The 26,767-nt window shown below is 36.2% G+C and overlaps 1 protein-coding gene across 3 annotated transcripts in view; it reads left to right on the top strand.

Annotated features, from left to right (window-relative positions):
- The first annotated feature begins 11,215 nt into the window (after nt 1–11,215).
- The window catches only part of LOC131075790 (flavin-containing monooxygenase FMO GS-OX5), a 140,781-nt gene continuing 125,229 nt past the window's right edge, over nt 11,216–26,767 (top strand). Inside the window, exon 1 of one of the 3 annotated variants that reach the window (XM_058012678.2) lies at nt 11,216–12,057. In XM_058012678.2, coding sequence (XP_057868661.2) covers nt 11,529–12,057 — 529 coding nt within the window. In that variant the 5' untranslated portion in view covers nt 11,216–11,528. The remainder of the gene's footprint in view (nt 12,058–26,767) is intronic. The other 2 variants (XM_058012679.2, XM_058012677.2) reach the window with 2 other exon arrangements.

The following is a 26,767-nucleotide window of genomic DNA, read 5'->3' as shown; positions in this document are numbered from 1 at the left end:
TCTTTTCCAAACTATCTTTTATTGCTATGCATGACATTTTACTCAAGTAACTTATTGACCATTGAAATAGATGGATTTATTTATGCTCTCTACCACATCCTCGATTGATCTTGCTTGTTTCTTAATGGAATTAGGAAATAGAAAATGCATGTATCATTCTAGGCACGCACTAGATTCCATCTTGTCTATCGAATTCTTTTTGCTAAGCAATTCGTGTAGGGTCAGGTATTCTTGATTGACCAAGAATTTTGGGGAAGTTTAAGCTTCAAGGTTGGTGGAAAAAGCACCTAAATCTTGTTCTTGTCTTCATTCTAAAGATTGCATTGATAATGATTTTGGATTGCAGACCAATGGATGTATCTCATCCTTTACTTTATGTTTTTCTTGTTATATGAACTTAAGGCATTGGATAGTCCTAAGTAATGTATGTAGATATGTGTGAGATAATACTTACATTTTCTTCTTGATTAAAGAATTTTTATCTCTTTATAGAAATCTCGTGTATGTTATGACATCCAAGGAATGATCATTTAGAGCTAAGAATAGAATAATGGATGAAAATAGACTTATTAAAGGAATTATGAGTTTATTTAAGAATAAAGAGTATTTCATTTTATAATTGAATTTAGAACGTTTTATATCTTTGCAATAATTGATTAAATAAACCTAATACTATAATTTCAATGGTAAATGAACGTAGCCACATAAATTTGTTTATGATCGAGAAAATTTGTGATTAAGGTTAAGTGTAGGTTATTTTGTAAACTTTTAATTACTGATGAATGGTAGAGTAGTTTGGGAAAAACCCTAAACCATGACTACACCAAATAGTACCATAACAATTTTAATGTTGGGAAGGTGTTGGATCTTTGTTAAAGGTGATATGACTTGTGTTCCTAGGGTTGAAGAGGTATATTTCAAGTTTGAAGAGGATTCCTACAACTATAGAGAGAAGATAGGGATGTTGAACCTCATGAGGATGAGTTATGGTGTGTGGATAGAGAGACAGGTAGTAATTTGAGTTGTAGGTTGAAACTGATAATATGCCCTTGAGGAGAATAAATTCCATATTAGAAGAGATGTTTGACTAAATTCATGTTGAGACAAGGAATGGATTAAGGAACTTAGTTGTTGCATTGAGAGGAAATCAATAAAATATTGAAGATAATATTGGTGATGAATCAAGTGAAGTGGATGAACATAATACAAAAAATGAACCGCTAGTAGATGTTGAACAAGAATGTTTCTTGAGATATTTAGCCAAGATCAGTAAGGGTAATTAGATGGAGGTATCAATTTTTTTTGATATATTGAATGCTAATGAATTTATAGATTAGATAAGTGAATTGAAAGAGAATTTTGATTTTGAAGAAATTCAATATCCATAGAAAGTAAGTTTGGCATAAATGAAGCTTAGGGGACATGTTGAAGTTTGGTGGAGAGAATTCCAGGGAGAGAGAGTTTCTAATGGTGAAAACATGATAACTAGATGGAGTCAAATGGTGGCTAGGTTGAAAGAAAATTTTCTCCCTAATGACCATGAATTGGAATTGTTTAGGAAGTTATAGAACTTGAAGTAGAAAGAAATGAGTGTGAAAGATTATACTGACGAGTTTTACAAGATGGTGATAATATCTAGACAACATCAGATGGATACAAAAAAGGTGGTTAGATACATAAGAAAGTTTCAAGATGAGTTGAGCATGTTGAAGACTAGCATGGTTGAGGATGATGATCAGTATGATCTAAAAGCTAAAGAAAATATATCTAGGAGAAAATAAAATAATTCCAAAAGTAGAGGAAGGTTTGTAGTAGGTAGAGTGAAAACATGTAGCTATAAAGGTAGACAAATCTGTGAAGATGAAACCAACCTAATTGGGGTAAAGAATCAATACAATGAATAAGAGGGAAGGAGTATTCTGCAAGAGGATGTGGTAGCATTAGTAAAATATTTTTAGGCTATTGTTTTCAACATGGAGAAGTTAACCATAGGGCCTTTGAGTGTCCACATATATAGGAGAGCACTAAGTAAAGATCAACCAAAAATCACCTAGCACAAGAGGAAGATGAAAGTGTGACATCAATAAAATATGAAGAACTAGAGAAAGGTAAACCTCTTATGTTTAGGAGTGTGCTCATGATTTACTAGATGGAGAAGAAGATGGAACATCCTAAAAGAGATGTTTCTTTCAAACTATGTGCAAGTTTGGAGGTAATTATTGTAAGGTAATAGTAGATAATGGTAGTGCAAACAACGCAATTTATGATAAAATGGTATAAAAAACTAGGTTTGAAAAGGAGAAAAACTGATTTCGATCCTTATAAAGTTTCTTGGTTGCAAAGGGAACATGAGTTGATGGTGAGTGAGAAATGTTTGGTTAGTTTTTACATTGGGTTCTATAGGGACAAAGTTTTATGTGATGTGATGTGAATGAATGCCTGTCACGTGTTGCTAGGAAGACCTTGGCAGTTTGATAGGGAAGTTAAGTATGATGGTAGAAGTAATTTTTACACCATCATGAAGGATGGAGAGAAGTATATGTTGATTTATCTAAAGGAGAATAGAGAAATAAATAAAAGTAGTTCTATAGTTTGTTGTGTAATGATGAAAAATAGGCAATGAAGTAGATAAGGGAGGTTGAGGATAGCTCCATGAAGGTTCCTATGAAACAAATTACAACTTTTAGAATAGTGGAAAGGATATTGGTTTTGTATAGCAATAGTATAAGGAAAGAGAGAAAAGAAAAAATATTGAAGGTAATAATCAAAAAAGTTGAAGTCTTGAGAGGAAATATCCTATGGCACAGTTGGGGTCTTAAACACTTTCTCATAAAGGTTATGAATTGAATTTACATAGCAATCCAAGTACTGGTAACCTATATGTTGAGGATAGAGAGTAGGAGAAGAAGAGAGGAAACGAGAGAACTCTAGTGGATAAGGAAGAGATTTGGATAAAGTACAAGCATGGGATTACTGTCTCATGCACTTTCAATTTTTTGTTAGATTCTAACTTATGGATCATTTTTCTTATCTAGGGTGTTTGATGTAGGAGCATCTTGGTGCATAGGTGTTCTTGTATCACCCTACAACTTTTTAAAGTTCCTATTCTAGTTTTTCTTAGTTTTGGGGTATTTGTAAGTTTTTACTTCTAGATTATTTTATGTCCAAGTTTGAAGACATCATTGTGTAGAGGGATTTAAAGGGTACCTATAGTTTTTATTTGAAAAAAAGAAGGATAAATATTAAGCAAGTTATGAAAGGTAAGAGGTTTCAAAAAGCGTAGGAACAAGTTGAGGATTTGAGATTTTTTAGGAACCTTTGGAACCCTTGAAAAGTTCTTGTTCCTCACTAAATCATTGGTAATGCCTTTGTTCCTAATTGAACTAGGTTCGTCAATGGGTTACTAAGGGTTATGATGCTACTAGAAAGTCCCTAGCCAAGGTGATTTTTGGTGAAAGTTCTTTGTGAAGTTAAATGCTTAAGAGATTGTCTGGTTTTGAGTCTTCTCAAAAGCTCCAACAAGTGCTTGTTGGATCTTAAGTGGGTTTTGGAAACCCCTAATAGATACTCGTTCTTGTTATCATCCCTAATAAGTTCTAAGATCATTTTTATCAAAGTTCCTAATGATCGACAAACCTCCAACAAGGTAATAACTTCTTTTTATCAAAATTTATGATAGTTCATGGAACATCGACATAATTTGACAGGTTCCTATTGTTGGTCGAATCTCTAATAAAGGTAATGAAATGCATGGTGATTAGGTTCTCACTAAACCTCAACACCCCAACATGCAAGGCACTACATCAGACTCTCGGTGAAATGCTTACCACAATGACAAGAAAAGATAAATATTAGAGGCTACCATCAAATCCTAATCCATCTAGGAAGTATCCATTTTTTATTATATAGAAAGCTCCAACTAGTGATATAAAGAAACAATTCTTTTTTATGAGATTGTTTGAAAGGTGACACATGACAAATCAATTCAAAGCTCCAACTAGTGATAGAAAGAACCAATTTTCTTTTAGGAGATTGTTTGAAAGGTGACACGTGAAAAATCAATTACACTTCCTTTTGAAAAAAGCAAAGGAAAGGGAATGATCTTTTATAGTTTACAATGCCAACAATCTATATATGGTTCTACATATGGCTTATAGAAATATGGGACTGTCTTGTAATGCTTGCAAGAAACACCTAACTATGCTACAAACAATACGTACATGCCTTACCCCTTGTGGATTTGAACTTGTGACCTCTCTTTCAAGAGCATGAGAGAATGGAGTTTTCTACCTAAGGACACATGCAAGAACTATATAGTCCCAGGGGTTCAACATCCATTGAAATATAAAATAAAATGTGGGTAGCCAAAATGGCTGGACAATTAAAAAATTGTAGAGATTAGATTTCCAAGAGGTCAAAGGATTTCTAAGAGGTTGATGGATTGGAAGAGGCCTAGAGTAGTTAATTTGAAGAGGGAAATATTTTGCAGGATTTCAAAGCTTGAAAGAGTTATAGGGATGATTTGAGGTTTGGGGAAATGGGATTGGAGATATTTTGAAGGAAAAATTATTGCTTAAGTTATAAAATTTCATTAAAGAGATTGTTATTTTCTAAAAAACCATTTCATTGTATTTATGTTGAGACTATAATTGGGATAATTTTATTATAATTGTGAAAGTAACTGGAGCACAAATTATGAAATAGGATAACTCAAATTTGAAAGGTTTGTATTTGCATATTTTTGGTTATGGATGCGTGGTAGAGCTATTTGACAAAAAAACTCAACCACGATTGCATGAAAATATGAGGTAAGAAAGATGAAAATGTATGATGTCTCTAAATTCCACTCAAGTGTCCCCATGTTGATGTTTAAAGTTATCACAATCAAGTCAGGCATTCTAGGATACATTGATGTAGATGATAGTTTGGAACCTTGTTGAAGTTGATGTAGAACACAATCCAAAGACAAATATGCCTCCTCCAAATGCCACTTAAGAGTCTCCAAACCAATGCCAAAATGTGACAAATAAGGATGGAGAGAAGGAGCAAGAGGGTCTAAATTCTCCTCCACAACATCTAAAGAAGACGATGCAAATCCATAAGAAGAAAATAAAAGAGGAGATGAACATCCTCAATAGTATCCTTCAAGTACATGAGATACGATTCACAAAATAAACCTCCAATATGTATCAAGTCCTTATCCCAAGTAGTTGTATTTGGAAGACACTGTATTTACTACTGTAGTAAATTATTAAAAGCCTTGGATCTATCAATACTAGTCCCATAGGAAGTAACAACAAATGGAAGTGAGACTAGTATTGTTACATTTAATCACATTTATGCCTTTTCTTTCCACATTATTCACATTTATGTCTTTCTTTCCACAATATTCACATTTAATTTTTCATGGATTAAGAAACATGATGAAAAAGAAAAGATTACCCCCATAAATGACTCAATCAAGAATCCACATTGCAATGTATGATCTTGGCACTTTATAGTTAGTGATATTACAGGTGCCACTTTGTAAAAACAATGAAGTGGACTTGATCTTAGTGCATGGAAATACCAAATTTGCCCACAAAATCAAAATAGGAAGTTTTGAAATAATGAGACTAATTTTGTCACACCACTAGAGTGTACAAAAAATATGTAGTTTTAAAAAATTAGCACCCAAAAATGTTAGTGTAGAAACCTGAACAAAACCCTAGAAGTTCCCAAAATGAGAACTACTTACAAAAATATATAATTTCTAGATAATTTAACTAAGCACCAAAATTAAAAAATTATATCACCATTGTGAAGCTTGTGAAATTTCATGCCAAATAAAAAAATTGCTTGAGCTTGGATGACTAAGATACAAGCCTTTGAATATCCAGTACAAAAACCAAAATTAAAACAAAGAGGAGGGTAGGTTGAGGAAGGTAACTTGATAATGTAACGCTAATATCTACATACCCTTTACCAAAATATGCCTAATTTTTTTAGAATATTCTCAACGTTTTCTGCAAACTACCCCATAATGATAAAAATGCTTATTTTTTTTGTTAAACTACTTATTTTCATGGAAAACCATTGATTTGGGAGAATAGGTACTATGCAAGTTTAAGAGCTTTTTTGTGGCTAGTTTTTTATCCAATTCTTGGTAGTAGTATAACCACTGGTAGTTGGGGTATAGTTGACTAGTAGTAGTAGTGGCAAGGGTTATGACTGCCACAACCGCTATATGACGACCCTTTATTTGCAACATATACACTGTGTACCATACATTCTATGTAGGTCTTAGGAAAATGGTGTCTCAACCTTGCAATAATAAAAAAAGTATCATTGATAAAAGGCTATTGTTGATACACGAGCACAAGGGGTTGTAGGGGGGATATCTTAGAAGGCAACCCTATTCTATGAGGGCATTGCATTACAACAATGTATTGTGATGTATTTGAGAGTCTGATAGTTGTTGAGTTGCCTCTAGATCTCCGATGGTGATACTCTTATGAGAAGCTTGCTTTGCAAGTATATTGTAATTTGTTGTTGATTTTTGAATAATATATTGGGCGACATTTGCAATGCGGGTTTTTTTTCTCCTGAAAAGGTTTTCCCCATGCAAATCATTGTGTTGTGGTATGTATGCTATTTATGTTTATTTATGTTAAGTTTCTATAATTATTGTAAGGATCTGAAAAGTTTTGCATTACCCTCCACTCAAAATTAGTATAGGAAGTAGTACCCTATAGAATTTATGTATATATATATACATATACATACACACACACATATATATATATATATACATATACATATATATATATATATATATATATATACATACATACATACATACATATATACATATATATACATACATATATACATACATACATATATACATACATACATATATATACACATATATACATATATATACATATATACACATATCTACATATATACATACATATACATACATATACATATACATATATATGTATACATATATGTATATGTATACATATATGTATATGTATACATATATATGTATATATATATGTATGTATGTATATATATAGATATGTATGTATGTATGTATATGTATATGTATATGTATGTATGTATATATATAGATATGTATGTATGTATGTATATGTATATGTATGTATATATATACATACATACATATATATACATATATATATACATACATACATACATATATATATATATATGTATGTATATATATATATATTTATATATATATAGACATATATATACATACATATACATACATACATATATATATATATATATACATACATATATATATATATATATATACATATGTATGTATGTATATATATGTCTATATATATATATACATACATATGTATGTATATATGTATATGTATATATATACATACATACATATAGATATATATATGTATATATATATATATGTATATATATATATGTATGTATATATATATATGTATGTATATATATATATGTATATATATGTATACATATATATATGTATATGTATGTATACATATATATATACATATGTATGTATATATATATATATACATATGTATACATATATATACATATATATATGTATATATATGTATATATGTATATGTATATATATATATACACATATACACATATACATATATACACATATACACATATACACATATACATATATATATACATATATATATATATGTGTGTGTGTGTGTGTGTGTGTGTGTGTACACACACACATACATATATATATGTGTGTGTGTGTATATGTATATATCTATACATGTGTATACATACACATGTATATATATATACATGTATAGATATATACATATACACATATACATATACATATACATATGTGTGTGTGTGTACACACACACACACATATATACACACACATACATATACATACATATACATATACATACATATACATATACATACATATATACATACACACACACACACACACACACACACATATATAAAACTTAATTTTTAAATTTTTTTTATTGTGACCATATCACAACATTAATGCTTGCCTTCACATGCATATGAGAAAATGTTCTATTTGCGGAAGGAATATTCTTAACAATTTGTATGATCAAGGAGGGAAACTTTCTTTTCTAATGGCATTGAGAAACAAAATGTCTAATTTTGATGAATTGATAGTTTGATCTGTTATATTTTTGGGCCTCTTGGACATAATGCTAGAGTCAAATTTGATAAAAAATTCCCCAAAATTGCAAGTACCTTCTAGATCTAACAACCACTTTCCAACTTTAAATCCTTATAGACCTAGCCTCATATGTCTAATTTGGACAAATTAAAAGGCTAAAATGACTTTATTGGACACCCTAAACTTAAAGGTGAACTCAGATTCACACCAAAAGGATTCAAAATGAACTTTCAATACAAATTCACAAAGAAGGAACCCCTCCAATATGATATTTTATCAATTTTTGTTAATTCTTTAGATCATCATATAATCTAAAAGAAGAACATACTCAACTTTTCAAGATCTACCAAGATTTGTAACCTAGATATTTTAATAAGATTAATAAGAAGCAATCCCACAAGCTTTGATATCATTATGAGTTGGTATAGAATGGTTTATAACATGCAAGATTCAGCTAAAGATGTAGCCACCCAAGATCTAGGAGCTTCAATAAAAGCACAAGAGATCAAATATGAGAGAATAATGTTATTCTATAAAAGGATGCAAACATACACTGATGAACAAATTAGAATACAATGGGAACCCCTTGGTTATATAGACCAAGGCAAGACATAAAATTTATAAGATTATATGTATCTTAATATTATGATTTGATACGTAAAGTGATAATTTTTTTATAAGATTATATGTATCTTAATCTTATGACTTGAGACGTAAAGTGATAAGTATCCTATGTTTACCTTAAATAAACTCAAATAACTAGTGAGAATAGAACCTAGGTGATGAATTGGCTAGGTAAAATAACTCGTTCACACCAAATCCTTTTTCATTTACAACTCAAATGAGGCGTCGCAAAACTTATTGATAGAGAATATGTCATTATCTCAAAGGAAGAGGAGTGATACATGTTGGCAAATAAGTAATAACAACTTGCTCACTAGGCATGGAATCAACCTTTCATCAACTTCATTTAGCTTTAGCACAAGTTTTTGAAGGGTAGAGGTAGGAATGATAATGGTTGAGACATGGGATATAATGGATGTGGTGTAAAGGCAATGTAAAGAAAGAGGTAAGGAAATTTCACTATAGGGATGAGAGACAAAAATATTAGAAAAATAGAAAGATGGAAACACTAATAAAGTGAGAGGAAATGATATAGAATAGAGTGTGCAAAGTGAAGGAATTAGATGGAGAATAATTAAATAAGAGGAGGGATTAGAACTAACAATGTGGAAAGGTCTAAACACAACTAGGAAGGATGAAACAAGAGGATGCTTGAAAGTGGGAGGAGTTACAATGGTGGGAGATGTCTCAATGAGAGGGAGGAATATTCACTATGGAAAGAACTAAAATAGATCACCTTAGGACTAAGTGAAAAATAGTTGTACCAGTTGGAACACCAATCAATTAATTATGTATATTTTCAGCTAATTGTGAAGGAGATATGACATTAATTAAGCTCTTAGAAAATTCCTTGTATAATAAGAGAAAGATTTTGATTATCCATGTATATCATGATCAAAATTAAATTATTCATGGAATCCATGGGGATCTCTCATGAGAGTGAGGAGTCATTTGAGGGTTTAAGAAATCACTTCATCTTAAAGGTAGATTAGGGTTTCAATTAGATCTTGAAGTAAATAAATCCTAAGCGAAAAATATATATTGCAAAAATATAATGAGCCTTATATATAAATAATTAGTAATAAAAATGAGAATACAAACTTTGAATGAGAAAAAAACAATGGGTTGTAGGAACAATCAAGTTCACCAAAATGAAGAGGATAGATGAGAATGACATTTCCCTAAAGGAGAAAAACTTAAGAGGGTGTAAGAAAAACCGTGTTTACCAAAATGAAGAGGATAGATGAGAATAACATTCCTTTTACATGTAATCCTAGGGTAAATGTATTGAGTAAACAATAATCATATTGCCATTACCCTAGAATTAAATTAGTTGGGGAAGTTACTACTTGAAGTAAGACACTAAAATAAACATAGGAAAATTAAATGAAAAAATAAAGATACTTAGCTGAATTTTTTTATTCATATATATGTTGTGATAAATCATTGTAGATGATTCATCGATACATGGAAGAACTTGAAATGATAATTCAAATTTCTTTGAATTTGTAAATTCATTGTTTATCATCACATGCCACTTTTGAGACTATGGAAGTGATCTATGCGAGTACAAAATTGACCTAGGTGTACAAACTTAAACTTGGGTATGCCAATTTGAATTCTATTGAACATTTAATGTTTACTTTTTGGTTCACCCCAACGTATGTGTCCTATTGTATCTTATTGTTGGAGTTTATGAACACCTCCTTGGAGTTTACTAGGTAGGGTGTATTCTCCCTTGTTCAAACCTCTTGATGGGTTGATTTAATGGCTATGAACAAGGATAAAAAATAATACACAATTATGCATATAATCTCAAATGTTGATGCACTGTATTAATGCACTAATGAATGCTTTGGTTTTAATATTAGATGCTCTTTGAATGTTCTTTAGGTACTAGGTGTTTATATGATTAGATCAAATGCATATAAAATGAACTAGGTTAACCCTTAGATACAACTCAAAATGTGGTGATTTAGATGTTTTCTCTTTGAGGTGGCATAATCGTTCAATTTACAAATCAACACAATCTAAAAGTTAAAAGTTTTGAGTTTATTTCTATGAATTGTACAACTAACTTGAATAACTTTGGAAATCACAAATCTATTCTTGAATAGAAAGTGAGACCATTAAAAATTATGCCTAATCTTTAAAAACAAATACAAATAAAATTATATAGAATTCAAATTACCAACTTTCAATAGAAATTATACTTATACACTTATTATTATATAAAGAACAATCTAATTCTAATAAATTCAAATTTAAAAAATATATTCAAAATATACTATTTTCATCATTACAAAAACAAAATCAATTTTAATCTATTAATATCTTGATGAGTGCTTCCCAAAAATTATCAATCCACCATAATCAGATGCACTGTTCCTTTCTCTCTCTCTTTTATTCATAAAATTCTCTAATAACACAAAAGACAAATTTTCAATCTAAGTTGGCTGCCGAAGGACTGACATTATTGTCGGCGACATGGATGTATAGAGTTCACTGGCATGCACTTGAATATAGAACTTAAATCACAAAGTTAGGCCAGTACAATCAATCGTCCCCATTATATTTCTCTTCGAAAATTGCATTCAATCACTCATATACTCCTCTCTGCACTCTAATGTACGTATGTAAAAACTACAATTTGTCAGCGAGAATAAACAGTAGGTGAGAGCGAATTTCCTACAACACCATGAAAGAAACAGCTAAGTTCTCCAAAGTTGCTGTAATTGGAGCAGGAGCAGCTGGGCTTGTAGCCGCCAGAGAATTACACAGGGAAGGCCTCGAAGTAGTTGTTTTTGAACAATCTGCTAATGTGGGTGGCACCTGGGTGTACGACCCACATGTGGAATCTGATCCACTGGGCCTCGATCCCAACCGTAAAGTCGTACACAGCAGCATGTACTTGTCTCTCCGTACAAATCTGCCACGTGAGCTGATGGGTTTTCTTGATTATCCATTTGGAATGGTGGGAGGGAGGGATTGCAGGAGGTTCCCGGGCCACAAAGAAGTGGCTTTATATTTGGAAGATTTTGCTGCGGAATTTGATGTATTGAGATTTATCAGATTCAGAACAGAGGTAGAGTATGTGGGTATGGTAACCAAGAATCAATGGTTTGTGAGGTCTTGTTCAGACAAGATAAACAACAGGGAAGAAGTTTATGATGCTGTGGTAGTGTGTAACGGGCATCATACTCAGCCCAGAATTGCGCAAATTCCAGGTGCTGTAAATTCTTTTCACCCCAATAAAAGCATGATGTATCCAATTCATAATTTTTTTCTCTGATTTTGATGAAATGGATTAGCTAGAAGAACCGCATAACCGTTGATGATAGTTGTGAATCAAGGCACACATGCATAACAGTTATAGTCAAGGCAGGTGGGCATTCGATGAACCAAAAGCTTTGTCAACATAGAAGTGGGCATCCAAATGCAAGCCCTTAGGTTGTCCTGTTAATGACCATTGGTGTTCATATCATGTGCAAAGCAAGGGACTTACCTTTTGCTCTAATGGAATGCAAAAATGCTGCTGTTAAGGAAAATGAATGTATTAGGTTACACTTACAAATCTCTTTGTCTTGATCACATCGATAGTTTTGGTCCATTTTAAAATGATATGCACTTTCGTTGGATCGTTTCTCAATTTTGCATTTCTAGTCACATGCCCTGAATAGTCAAGTGTGTGTTGTGTAAACTTGAGCTTCTTCTAGTCTCCTTCAAAACTTGTTTCAAATGCATTAAATGCTTATCAAAAGTTTTGCTGAGACGTAAAAAGCCAAATGTCATCCAAATAAAAGTACATAAAAATCCTATGACTGGTCTGAACAATTCATTCATCAACTTTATAAAAGCAGTTGGAGCATTGCATAATGTAAAAAGAAGTACAAGCCACTTGCCTTGTCTAAAATGCCTTTTTCCATGCAGCCTCCTTAATTCTTACCTAATGACCTGTTGATGTGTGTTTTATGCACATAACATTTAAGAATAAAATACCAAGGTAATTTACCCTCTCTTGAACAAAATCACCTTAGATGCTAAGGGTAAGATCAACTAAAATGATTCCAAGTTTTCTACATGTCAGGTCTTGACGAGTGTGTAACTCAATGGTCGATGTGAATTGCTATGTTCACTTGGGGACTTACACAAATGTTCGAATTATCTTCTTTGATCATGAAATATGCAGAATAAGTGTGTTGACAACTTAGGCTTTAGCAATGTAGCTTTGGACTTAATTCTAATAAAAAAAGTGGCAAAAGGGAATAGGGTTCAAGAAATCTATTCTAAGCCTAGGAATGTAGGAAATGATGAACAAATTTAGTGGAATCGAACTAGGCAAGGTCTCACAAACAGGTATTGACACAAGCTTAGTGCAATCATCTAAGGTATACTTATTGATTTTCAAACTATTACCATCACACATTGACACCATCCAAGTTGACGTTTATCAAGAGATGCATAACAATTGAAGTTAAGCTTACTCAAATTTCCAGTTGACCACACAAGGCGCACTTACCAACGACAAGAGGCTAGTGGTATGAATTAATGATTCCACACAAATATATTCAACAAATCTTTCACTCAATCTAACAAACATGAAAACAAATTCTAATCTAACTTGGAGGAATTGAGAACCATGAATACAAAGACAACATTTGAAAGACAAAATCACCAACAATTGAACAATGATTTAGATTCAAATAGTTGCAGCATATACCAACAATTCTACAAAAACTCTCTCTTACAAATGAGAGACAATGGGGTATATATAGACTCTCATACAAAATGGATGGCCAAGATTAAAACTAAATCAAGGGCCAAGATCTTACATATTGTGCTTACCATCCAATGATATAGTTCCTTTTCCCTTGATCATACATGCTTTGTCATCTCCAAATCTAACCAGACTGCCATCAATTTTTTGCAAAGATAGAAACTTCCTTTTATCTCCAGTCATATGATGTGAACATCCATTGTCAATTACCCATTCATCCTTATCTTCAATTTTAGCAGCAAGTGCCTTCTCTTCAGGTACATTCTCTTCCAGTGCCGGAACATCTTCCTTGATAGCCAGGAACACCCAATCCTTTCCATTGTCGGAACCACTAGTAGAGTCTTGTGCCGGTTCATCATCAGAATCAGTCACACCTTCCTCATCTGCTATGTAGCATGATTTGTCTCTGTTTTTCCTGTACTTATACTTATTCTGATATCCAGGGTTAGGCTTAAAAGATCTTCTAGCTTTCTCTTCAAATCTTGAATTCGTTTCAGGACATCTAGAAGCAAAATGACCTATCTTATTACATGTAAAACATTTAAAAGGTGTTTTTCCTTCATACTTCCTACCGGTCTTTTAGGTATTCTTCTAGCAAATAGGGCTTCAAGTTGCTCAAATTCTTCATCTTCTCTCTTCATATCATCCAATTCCTTTGCATATAAAGCTTTCCAATCTTGCTTACTGGTTGATGATGTAAATGCATGAAAAGCAGGTTCAGACTTTACAACTCCAGAAGGTCCAAATTCTTCAAGCTCAAAAGTAGATAATTTCCCAATCAAGGTATCTCTGTTGACAGAAGTATTAGCCATTGGTCTCAAATCATTAATTGCAGTAGCCTTCATCTTGTAAGCCGGTGGCAAAGCTCTCAGAACTTTAGAAACTATTTCATCTTCACTCAGAGTTCCACCACAACATTGAATTCCCATAACAATCTCATTTACCCTTTCCATGAATGCAGTAATCCTTTCATCTTCTTCCATCTTCAGGTTTTCATATCTCACCCGGTAACCATCAAGTTTAGCAATCTTAATAGTAGGGTCACCTTCATTAAGAGTCTCCAACTTGTCCCATATAGCCTTTGCAGATGATTTCTTAGTTAATCCCATTATTTGTTGATCAAAAAGTGCACACAAGAGGGCTTCTCTTGCTCTACAATCATTCTCAAACTCCTTATCCAAGTTTGCCGGAGGAGGATTGCCAGATGCCGGATTATAAGGTGTAACACCATTCTCTGTGATCTCCCAAATCTCCTTACCAAGACATCTCAGATGAGTCTCCATCCGAATCTTCCAAACTTTGTAATTTGTTCCATCAAGCCTAGGAATATCTCTCCGAAAGATAGCTCCAGATGAACTAGATGAACTTGAACTGTTAGTCGCCATAGGATCTTCTTCAAGCGGTTAAGCTTCTGTAGAGAGGACCAGAGCTCTGGTACCAAATAACCGGAAGACAACTGAGAGGGGGGGGTGAATCAGTTGTCTCAGATTACCGGAACATTAAGCAATTAAAACTTCAATACCGGAACCCAAAAGATCAATACCAGAATGCATAGACCAAATACCGAAATAGTAGATATAACAATTAAGCACAAACAATAATTAGAGAATAAATACCATCCACATGACACGAAGATTTATACGTGGAAAACCTGGTAAAGGGAAAAACCACGGTGGGAAGCCTACCCATAGTCAGATAATACTTCTGTAGTAAGTATGTGAATTACTATTGAGGGGCCTGCACTTGCAAGAAGACCAACAACTTAGAGCACATTGCTCATCACAAAATGAGTCTCATTGACTACATAGAAATCCAAACTACAATCCGGAAGAATGAATGAACTGCAAAGATAACATCTCCTATGTCTGTGTACAGTTCCGGTTAAGCTCAATATCGGAGGACTAAATCCTCTTACATAAACCCAACTCGATCACCAATGATCGACCAAATCCTCTGCCTGAATGATTATTACATTATTCGCTCATTACACATCCTCACTTATATTCTCACATGTGATCTACAATGAGATCTTACATCATATATAGACAAACCCTCAACCATAAACAATAAGGTCGGCCACCAGACAATAAAAAAATTACATAATTACAAAACATGTCGGCTTGAGACCAAACAAATAATATCCAACCCATAAGGCATCCCGGAAACACATCGAGAAGTCCAATCCACACATTACATTAAGCTGGTCCATAACCTAGATAAACCGGGACCCAATATAGGTCCATACACGCCAAGGCAATGATCCCAATCAACTAAGTCTCGAACACGATCACCATCAACATCCTGAATCTCCACTAGAAGCCGCACCAACACCACTTATGCATAACATCAAAGATCTTCAATAAAGCTCTGCCGGTGAAACCCTCACCGGAACAACAAACCAAGCTTGCTAGCATATAGGATAGCATTCGATCATAAAATCCAAAACCAACTGACTGAACATGAATCTGAGTAGCATGAATAAGCCAATTCCAGAACAGAGACATACCGGAGCTAACCGGAGCATACCGGATCATGATGATCCAAACCAACCAGAAACCAAACAACCTACCGGGACCAAAAGGATACCGGTAAACAACCAAAACAGCTAGTGTTGACATCAATGACAAAACATCAATGCAACATATAATCAATTCCACCAATTGGCCAACATCATATTAGGTATTCAATGGATGGAGACCCTCGACTAGTACACGCAGAGCTTCAAAAAGATGGAGTTCTCATTCGAGGTGGATGGTAGGAAGGTGGTTCTCAGAGGAATGTCGAATGGTGGCTCGAGGGAGATTTCCGCCAAACGAATGGAAGCCATATTCAGACATGATGAAGTAGTCTGGGCAGCTTATTGCTTGATCTCGACAAAACCTTCAGGCAGTTTTGGATAAGCATAGTTTGGTCTTCGCTGATATTCCACCAGGTGTACCCCCACACCGAGGGTTTGAGCACACCATCGAGTTGGAGGAAGGGGCAAAACCCGTTATCACCATACCCTATCACCACCCGAAGAAATTCAAAGAAGAGATAGAGAAAACGATCCAGGAACTCCTCGATAAAAGAGGGATCCGACCCAGCTCTAGCCCCTTTGCGTCCTCGGTGGTACTGGTGAAGAAGAAGGACGAAACTCGTAGAATGTGTGTTGACTACCGTGCACTGAACAAGAAGACTATCAAGAATAGATACCCCATTCCCAGGATCGATGAGCTACCGGACGAACTACATGGCGCAGTCTATTTCTGCAAAATTGATCTCCGCTCCGGCTACCATCAGATCCGTATGAGGGAGCAATATGTGGAAAAGACAGCCTTCCGTTGCCATTACAGACACTATGAGTTCTTGGTCATGCCGTTTGGATTAACCAATGCTCCGACCACTTTTCAGTCCTGCATGAACCACATCTTCAACAAGCAACTGTGTAAGTTCCTATTGGTATTCTTCAATGGCTTACTCATCTTCAACAAGACCTGCAAGGAACATCTGAGACATTTGGACAAAGTATTGGGGATTATGGAATCGCAATCATTATATGCCAAGAGGTCCAAATGTGAGTTTGGAATGATTGAGGTCCTGTACTTGGGTCACGTCATCAGTGCCCGGGGAGTACAAGTTCACCAGGAGAAGATTTAGGCGATTCTGGATTGGCCTCCACCCTAGACTCTCTCGGAGCTGCATGGATTTTTTGGATTGTGTAGTTATTATAGAAGGTTTCTGGAAGGATTTTCACAACTTGCTGCACCACTGATAGATCTAACGAAGATAGGATCCTTCCATTGGGATGAGCAGGCGCAACACACCTTCGACAAATTAAAAGAAGTTATGAGTACATGTCCGGTTTGGCACTACCAGACTTCACTCGCCCTTTCATCCTAGAGAGCGATGCCTCTGGTGAAGGCATTGGAGCGGTGTTGTTGCAAGACCATCACCCCATCGCGTTCGAGAGTCGGAAGCTCTCGGGAGCTGAGCGGCTATACTCCATCTACGACAAGGAGATGCTCGCCATCATGAACACACTAACCAAGCTTCGGCAGTACCTCGTCGGGGCAAAGTTTGTCGTACGAACAGACCACAACAACCTGCGATATTTCTTGGAGCGGAAGGATCTGAACGAACGACAACAAAAGTGGGTGAGCAAAGTCCAAGCATTTGATTTTGACATTGAGTATGTGAAGGGCAAGAATAATGTGGTAGCCGATGCCCTGTCAAGAAGGCCTGCCATATGTTCTCTATCCTAGATTTCGTCGGATTGGAAGGAACATTTGTTGGTTGAATACTCCAAGAATACTTTTGCCTGCGAACTGATGGATGGTCAAGTACAGGATGACCGATACAAGGTGGTTGACGACATCATTTACTACAAGGACAAAATTTATCTGGTACCCGAGTCCAAGATGAAGGAAAAGATTTTGAAGGAAATGCACGACTCTCCCTTGGCCGAACACCCGGGATACTTGAAAACCTATAGACAGATCCGAGAAAGGTTTTCCTGGAAGGGACTTAAGAACGACGTTTTGCAGTATGTGCGGGAATGCTCCATCTGTCAGCAGAACAAATCTGAGCACACCTTATCCGTTGGACTGTTGCAACCACTGCCAATCCCCGACCAGAAATGGGATAGCATCTCGATGGATTTCATTACTGGGCTCCCCAAAGTGTAAGGAAAGGATTGCATTTTCGTCGTGGTAGACCGCTTGACCAAGTATGCCCATTTTTTTTGCCATCCCCATAGGATACCAAGCAGTTCAAGTGATCGAGTTGTTCTTCCGTGAGGTATTCCACTTACATGGTCTACCGCAAAACATAGTAAGTGACAGGGATAGTCGTTTTCTGAGTACCTTCTGGATGGTGTTACTTCGGTTGGCAGGAACCGAGTTGTCGCCCAGCACGAGCTACCATTCGCAGACAGACGAACAAACCGAGATTGTGATCAAATGGTTGGAGGGTTATCTCAGGAACTATGTCTCAGCACAACAAAAGGCTTGGGTGTGCTGGCTACATTTGGGTGAACACTGTTACAACACCACCTATCACATGTCAATAGGCATGCCACCTGTCAAAGCACTGTATGGTTATGAACCTTCGTCATTTGTTGATCTGGCATTGGGAGATAGTCGTGCATCGAGGGCCAAAGATTGGCTTTAGGAGAGTTTGGACAGCCTGACATCTCTCAAAGATAACTTGTAGAGGGCTCAGAACCAACAGAAGATGTATGCCGATCAACACCGGATTGAGCGAAATTTTGAGGTGGGTGACCTGGTATACCTCCGACTTCAACTGTATAGACAATCCTTCTTGAAGACAAGTGGTAAGGAGAAGTTGAAGCCGCATTTCTATGGACCCTACAGGGTAGTTCGGAGGGTGGGCGAAGTTGCCTACGAGTTGGAGCTTCCTGAGGGGAGTCGGATTCACAATGTTTTTCACGTGTCATGTCTCAAGAAGGCCATCGGGCAGTGCGTCACAGTGTCCAAGGATCTGCCACCCATTGATGAAGAAGGAAAACTAATTCTGGAACCGGCGGAGATCATCGATGTCAGAGAGAAGAGGCTGAGATCGCGCACAGTTAAGGAGTTCCTTGTGCGTTGGAAGGATCTACCAATCGAGGTTGCCACCTGGGAAGGCGAGCAAATTCTGGAGCATCCGAGTCTGCAATTGCTTGAGGGCAAGCAATTTTTGGCTCGAGAGGACTGTGATGTCCCCGATATAATTAAATAATAAAATTAAAATACTTTATTGTATGGTCCCAAATTTAATAATAAATCTTTCGCGCCCTTTATTTAATTAGATTAGTCAAGTCTTAGTTTGGTCGTGTCAGCGTGTTTGTAACCCTTTGGGAAATTTCCCGGAGCCCATATTTATGGCCGAGTCTATCATCTGTGTTGGTATGCGAATTTGGTATTTTTCTTTGTATGTGCGAATTCCAGTTGGACTTCAGCTTGTCTGCCATTTCGGAGGTGAGAGATCCTCCCTACTTGGCATCCGCAGTTTCGGTGGGAGTTCTCCTCACCCTATTCTGCTTCTGTTCGGAGTCTGTAATCTGTTGTGCGATCATTATCAATATAATTTCTCTTTGCATGTGCGAATATTCATCCTAGTCTCTTGTGTCTGGAATAACAATAATTCTTTCCATGCCTCAGTACAACATCGAACTGACTAAGTGGCTCAAGGGCGGAACTCGGCGGGAATTCACCCACCGTACGACCACTACCGTACACGCAGTCCGTACAACCAACACCCACCGTACGGCCGAGCAACATCCACCATACATCCAAACACTCACCGTACGGTCAAGTCATTGATCCCCACACCGAAGGGAGGGTATACCGTACGTCCAAACACTCACCGTACGGTCAAGTCATTGATCCCCACACTGAAGGGAGGGTATACCGTACGACATCATCATACGTTCTGAGTCCGTACGAACTACATCGTACGTGGAGAGAAGGGTTGAAGGGACCGTACAGCGTAGAAAATCTTACACCTCCTCAATCTTCTTCCCTCTAGCCTTGACTTCTCCTGGTGTGTTCTTCCTTCTCTTTGGAGCTTGACTCTCCTCATCCGTGTGAATCCTGACATCACTGATAGTTCTTTGATCATCCTCGGAAGCGGATTCTTTCGGTTTCATCTTTTCATAAGTGAAGGAAACACCCATATCAACTAACTTATTCATCTGAATATCCACCCATGCTCGAGAGAAGCTCAAGACCTCTCTCATCAATACACTCAAATCTATTTCTTCTGACTCTGACCAATTAGGCAATAAGATCGGCTTCTTCATTTCATTTTCATACTGTGGATGCGTATGATCTCTATCATCATCTAACACCTGATCAAGAATGAGGAAAAGTCCACACTTCCTCATGAAATCCACTGACATCCTAGACCACATTCGTCTCTTTACTGCCTGCTCGTCCATCAGGTTGGCCCAATAATCTTCTATGTCTACCTTGTGGATGAACTTCTCTCCCCTGATCCTTCCAACTTTCTTATCTGGATCAAATCTTTCTCTTTTCTTGTAGGTTGCAAATCGATAGAATGCAAGCTCCTCACTCGCAGTGCTGCCGACTAAGGCAGACTGGCAAACCTCCAACGTTTTCCCAACTGAAATAGGGAATGTCATGCCTATCCTGTGCTTCTCTTTCTGAATGGAATCAAACTCTAGAAGTTGTCTCACCACTTCCAACAAGATCATTTTGTCAGAAGGATACCTAGGAAGCTTGTAAGGTTCGGATTGAAACCCATGGATCCTAAGGTATGTGAAAGTGGGAAATTGAATATACCATGATCCATATTTCTCTATTAGCTCCGTTGCCTCCTTTGACAACTTCTTGTGGATTCCACCTTGCAACATCCACGTGATGTACATTGTGAATACATATGTACATTGTGAATACATCATTCACTCTTTTATAATCTTCAATTCTATACATGTTCAGCTTTGGATAGCACTCATGGCTCCTGAATTGTCCTTGTCCATTCTCGACTTTACCTCTGCATATCAGTCCTTTGTATGAAACAAATCGTGCAAGCAGGTACACCAAGTAGGAAGTCATGGCGAATGACTTGGATCGCTCTACATTCCTTAGCTTAAAGTCTAGATTGTCACTTATGATTCTAGACCAATTTATCAACGTTCCTCTTAAGACAATCCTGGATGAAATAGAACATCCATCCATCATATATTGCACCCTGCGGCATCCCCATCACTTGGTTAAGCAGGAATACTAAATCACTATATTCCTCTTTGAAATCTGTGCACATGAGTGTCTTGGGAGCCTTGGAATGATGCAGCCTAGGCTCGATCATCCACTCCTTATTCACCATAGCCTTACACGCATCCATTTTCTTCTTATATCGGTCTTCATATTCATCTTTAGTTACATCCTTCATGTCTACTCCACGTGGAATTCCAAACACCTCAACAATCGCATCCTCAGCAAGGTAGGCAATGACGACACCCTTAGGAGTCTTGATCATTCGGGAGCGAGGGTCGTAACATCGTGCACACTCTAGGATAAACTCACTGCACTGTATGGACTGTGGAAATCCAGCAGCTTGAAAAATGCCACTCTTCATAATATTCGCATAAGCTGGGGAAGGAATCTGGCTTCCAATTCCGAACATCCACTGTCACATCTGGTTCAGGTTCAGGAAATGCATTTTTGTGTCTGTAATCTCCTTCCGTCTGGATGAGATCTTGGATTCAGGATAGAATCCAGTCTCAAACATCTTCTGTTGTTCTCTCGTTTCCTTAAGTCCGGACTTCGACATCACACCTGTACGAAGCTTGAAGTTAGAACTTAGGAAAATAAAATATTCTTAATAAAATTCCTAACTTCTTAATGATTTAGACTAATTAGGGTATGAAAATCAGGAAAATAATCAACACTCTAGATAGATTTCAACAGTTTAAATACAAAACGTGACAAAGCTAGGGTATGAAACCCTCATGAAATAAACACCTCCTTATACTTAAAAATTTCGTGCAAATCAAAGTGGAAAGGAGTATACCGGATCAACAGTGACTAGGGAAAGGTGTGAAAGGTTGTGTTTTCACACAAGATTATGTTTCAAGACACCTTTCGCAGTCAACAATGAAGGTCACAAATCGGAAGACAACCTGCAACAGATAAATTAAATTTTTGAAACATGTTGCAATTACCTAAATGTGCACAAATTTGATGAAAATCAATCTAGAGGACGAAAGCAAGTCAAATTTGGGAATAATGGTATGGCTGGTAAGAGTTAAATTTCTGAGGACAAGCAGCCATGGCGAAGTTGCAGACCTGAAATAGCCCTCGAATGGTCAAGTGATTGACTGAAAATGACCTCAAAATGCTCCCAAAGGTAAATCATTAAACTCAGAGTTGGCTGGCAATGAAAGTTTAAGTCTGAAAATAGATGGACAGCCAACAATGGAGGTCACACTTGCTGCAATAATGGCGTTTAGGTTTAGATCTGAGGTAATGACAACAAGTAGGAAGCAATGGTGATATCAAGCATGAAAGGAATCCACCAAAATGTGTCACAAAACACTTGTCAAACAAAATCGAACTTCTCCCAACTATGGCGCCACCTTCGAATCTGAAAAATGTCTTCGATGTGCATGCAATCTGCCATCTTAGGTCTGAGAACAGCAAGTGAGCAAGAAAGATCGCCAAAGTTTAGAGGGTGGAAAGCTCAACACAAAAAAATCGCCTTCACCAAAAATCGCCAAATTTTAAAAAAATCGTTATCTCCCAAAAATCGAAAATCTGAAAACAATGGAGTCAATAAACTTCAATGGCAGTGATCAAGTGAATTGGGAAGTCTTCAATCAACCACTTCACCAAACGACTTCATCAAAAATCGCCAATAAGAGAGAAAATCGCCCTTGCATGGAGACACCTGGCAAATTCAATAATATGATAATGCTGGACTTCTCTCTTTAAACTTGCTTTCACCATCAACTTTCACTACACAAGCAATGTGGGATAAAAAACTTGATCTTATACTTGCCTGGCAAAAAACCGATTTGCTTCTAGAAGGTTAAAACATTAAATGCTTGTTGCAAATCATTTAATTGTTTTTCATTTATTTCAAATAATCGTTACTTTTCATTAAAAAACAATTAAATGGGGCTCATTTTATTAAAATATTGCAATTTAAATAAAAAATTGAGCCATTTAGGAAAATCAATCCAAGTAGGAATTTAAAAATCCCATTAAAATCATTTAAAAACATCAAATATTTCCCATAAGGGAAAATCGATCTAGGTATGGACAAAATTTCCCAACAAAATTCATCAAAATGCACACAAAATGGGGGTTAGGGGAAAATCGATCTAGGTCTGGAATGGAAATTCCAATCAAAATTTACTTCATTCACTCAAAAATACCCCTTGGTGGAAAATCGACCTTAATCTAGATGAAAATCTGGACTCAAAATAAAAAAAACTCTCTTAGGGGAAAATCTTCTTGAGTCAGGAATGAGAGTCTGTACAAAAATCCTCAAAACTTGTCACAAAAGACCTGGTGGAAAATCGAACCAGGTATGGAATCAAGACAAACGTCATCCGCAATCCAATCCATACTCCCTAGTGGAAAAACGTGGGTAGTCAAGATAAATCCTAACACTTAGTCAAGATTTAGCACTTCTAGGGGAAAATCGACCCTAGTGTGGATTCACAGTGGTGGAAAAATGGGTCAAGTATGGTTTTCAGGGGAAATCCATGTCCAGTTTGGATTCTGAGTGGGGGAAAACCATGGGTAGTCAGGAATATGAGGGGAAAATCACCTCTGGTATAGAATTTTAACCTTTTAACACTTAGAATATGGATTTTCATCCGGAAAATGATGATTTTTCCACTCAGAACCACTAGGAAACCTCAAAACTCAATAAAACTCAACTGGACTTGGGAAAATTTACCGAAAATTTGAGCGAAACACAAGGAAATCTATCGGGATAAAGTGCAAAATCAACTTGAATAACTTCCTAGGAGTGAGTAAACAACTCCAAAAGGTCTTGAAACACCTTAGCACTTTAAAATCACCGACGTGGACCTTCAAAAACACGTTAACGCTCAAAAGGTCTACACTTAGACAAAACTAGGATCACTCAAAGTCTCAACTTTACGTGCTTGATCCTATAACTTCAAAAAACCTAAACGACACTAGGCATGATCAAAACTCCGAGACTCGGGCACGGGAAACACAAAATTGCCCACTAAGCTGCCAAAAACCCTAACTTAAACACGCGGAAAGCAAGAAAGAGGGGGTCCCCGTTAGCAATGGGGCGATGTGTGAAAAGGTCACAACACGACCCCTTGCGATGTGTGAAAAAATCATTAATCCATGAAAGAGATTCTTGATGCTTATCCTATTCAAACCTCTGTAATCAATACGAATTGGACAATTAGAATATAACCACATAGAGAATTGTTAGGACAGATTACACCTTAATTTAACAAAGTTTGAAATTGCATTATTTGATTCCTTTAATGATTGTATATAGAGACCAATGACTATGGTCCAAAAACTCGGTCTTGAAAAATCTGGTAGGCCAAACTTTTTACTTGGACTTATATGTGACAAAAAGATGTAAAAACATGACCTTAAAAAATACGTAACATAAACTTGAACATGCAAATTATTGAATTTAGAGAACTCAGATTTCATTTTTCTATTAATTTTAAATCATTAGAAGCACAATGCACGTCATAATGTTATATATGATATGATGGTTGATCTTCACCATAGAAAATTACAATCTGTAGTATAATTTACACATTTCTCTTTCAATTAAAGCTCCTCATTATAGAAAATAGTAAAAGTATGTTGAATACTTAAAGTATCTAAGTTCACTGACAGTGATAAATCATAAATGGAAATGGAAATAACCATTAGAGATTTAAACCATAACACAAGATATACGTGGAAAAACCCTTGTAGGAAAAAACCCCACACCCAAATAGATCCAAAGGTTGTATTGATCTGTTAATTAGTTACTCTGATACAACTTGTTTCTTTAGATTTCTACAGCACTTTATTACTATTACAATCTGCAAAACAGCTTGTCCAACCTCCTAGACCAAGCTCCAATTTATCGAATAATTACAAATAGAAACAATGGGATGATTTTGGAAATCATTTACAAGCCTGTTGACGTGTATTTTGTACACAATCAAACACAGAATAAAATACCCAAGGGTACCTTATCCTCTCTTGAATAAAGCCTCTGATTGCTGAAGATGTCGCAAAGAAGGATCAATCAGGATGACTCCAAGGTTCTTTGATGTAGGGTCTCTATGTGTGGATAAGCACCAGTGGTCGTTGTGAATGCTGTTTCATCAAGGGGCCTTACGTTTCCGTACAGGAACAGGATTTCCTAAAACTAACAAGTTCTCAAAAAGGATCAAAAGGCAGGGTTTGCAAGGGATGAATTCTAATCTAATCCTAAGAATGACTCAATGTAGGCTAGATTTGGCAAGATTCTACCAATTTCAATATTGCCAAAACATAACAACTCAACTGAAATTGATGCGATCTTCTAAGGTGACTAATGATTTTCCAATTCATCAAGGATCGTAGACACTACCATGAAGGTACATATCAATAGTTCAATGATGATTGAAGGTTTAAGTAATCCAAATATCTCCAGTTGACCACACAAGGCATTCTTACAATCAGTAAGAAGCTAGTGGTTTGGAACGCGAATCTCACCAAAGATCAAGCCCAACACTTAGTCCTTCAAATTTAAATACTACTTCGACCAAGAATGATTCAAGAAAGTAAGCAACCATGAAAGTAGCCACAAGAATTGCAATAAAACACCATAACTTCAATATTTTATTGATCTCAAAGCCAAAATAGACAACAATTGCTTTAAATTCTCTCTTCAATGCTCAATCTTGCTACAAAATAACTTTCCAACTTACTCTCTCTAATCTCTCCTCTTCTAATTTTCTAATGACAAAATGAAAATGAATGAGGGTATATATAGCATCCTCAATTACAATGAACGGCCCAGATCAAAAGAAGATCAACGGCTGAGATTCTGACACCTAAACCCTAATTAGGGTTTATTACAAAAAGTTCCCCTTTTATTGAACAATATTAAATGCATAGCCAAATATTTAATTGGCACAAAAATCTAGGAAACATAGACCAATGATAATTAAGGTGCCACATCATCTATAACAACCTCTCTTCTAGAACCTTGTTCCCTTTCCAATGCTCCTTCTTAGCATATGCAGTGAATCTAGACACAATTCCTTCGATCTCAGCAATAGGAATCTCTGGAAAATTCCTCATTCGTTCCTCCAAGTGGATGACCTGATCAAAAGCCTTGAGAAGAGCTGCATCCCATCCAGGCTCGAGTTCCTTGATTTTCTCAATCAGGAGCATAGTAGCGAACATTTGATCTCTTTGCTCATCTGTGATAACATTTTCATCTTTGCAAAAGATGACCTTAACCTTCTCTTCCAACTCTTGAAGATTCACATCTGTCTCATCTTCAATCCTTCTGCCAAGAATAGAACATAACACCCCAAATATCTTGTCCTGAATTGGATGGATGACCTCCTCAACTTGATTGCATTTGGTGCTGATGTCTTCGAAAAGAACTTCCTTCATCTGGAGTAGAGTTGACCACTGGAGTAAATTATGAGCTCCTCC

Source organism: Cryptomeria japonica, chromosome 3 (genome assembly GCF_030272615.1).
Source record: "Cryptomeria japonica chromosome 3, Sugi_1.0, whole genome shotgun sequence".
Classification (NCBI taxonomy): domain Eukaryota; kingdom Viridiplantae; phylum Streptophyta; class Pinopsida; order Cupressales; family Cupressaceae; genus Cryptomeria; species Cryptomeria japonica.
Note: the sequence above shows the minus strand (reverse complement) of the source record. Positions and strands in the feature narration are given on the sequence as shown.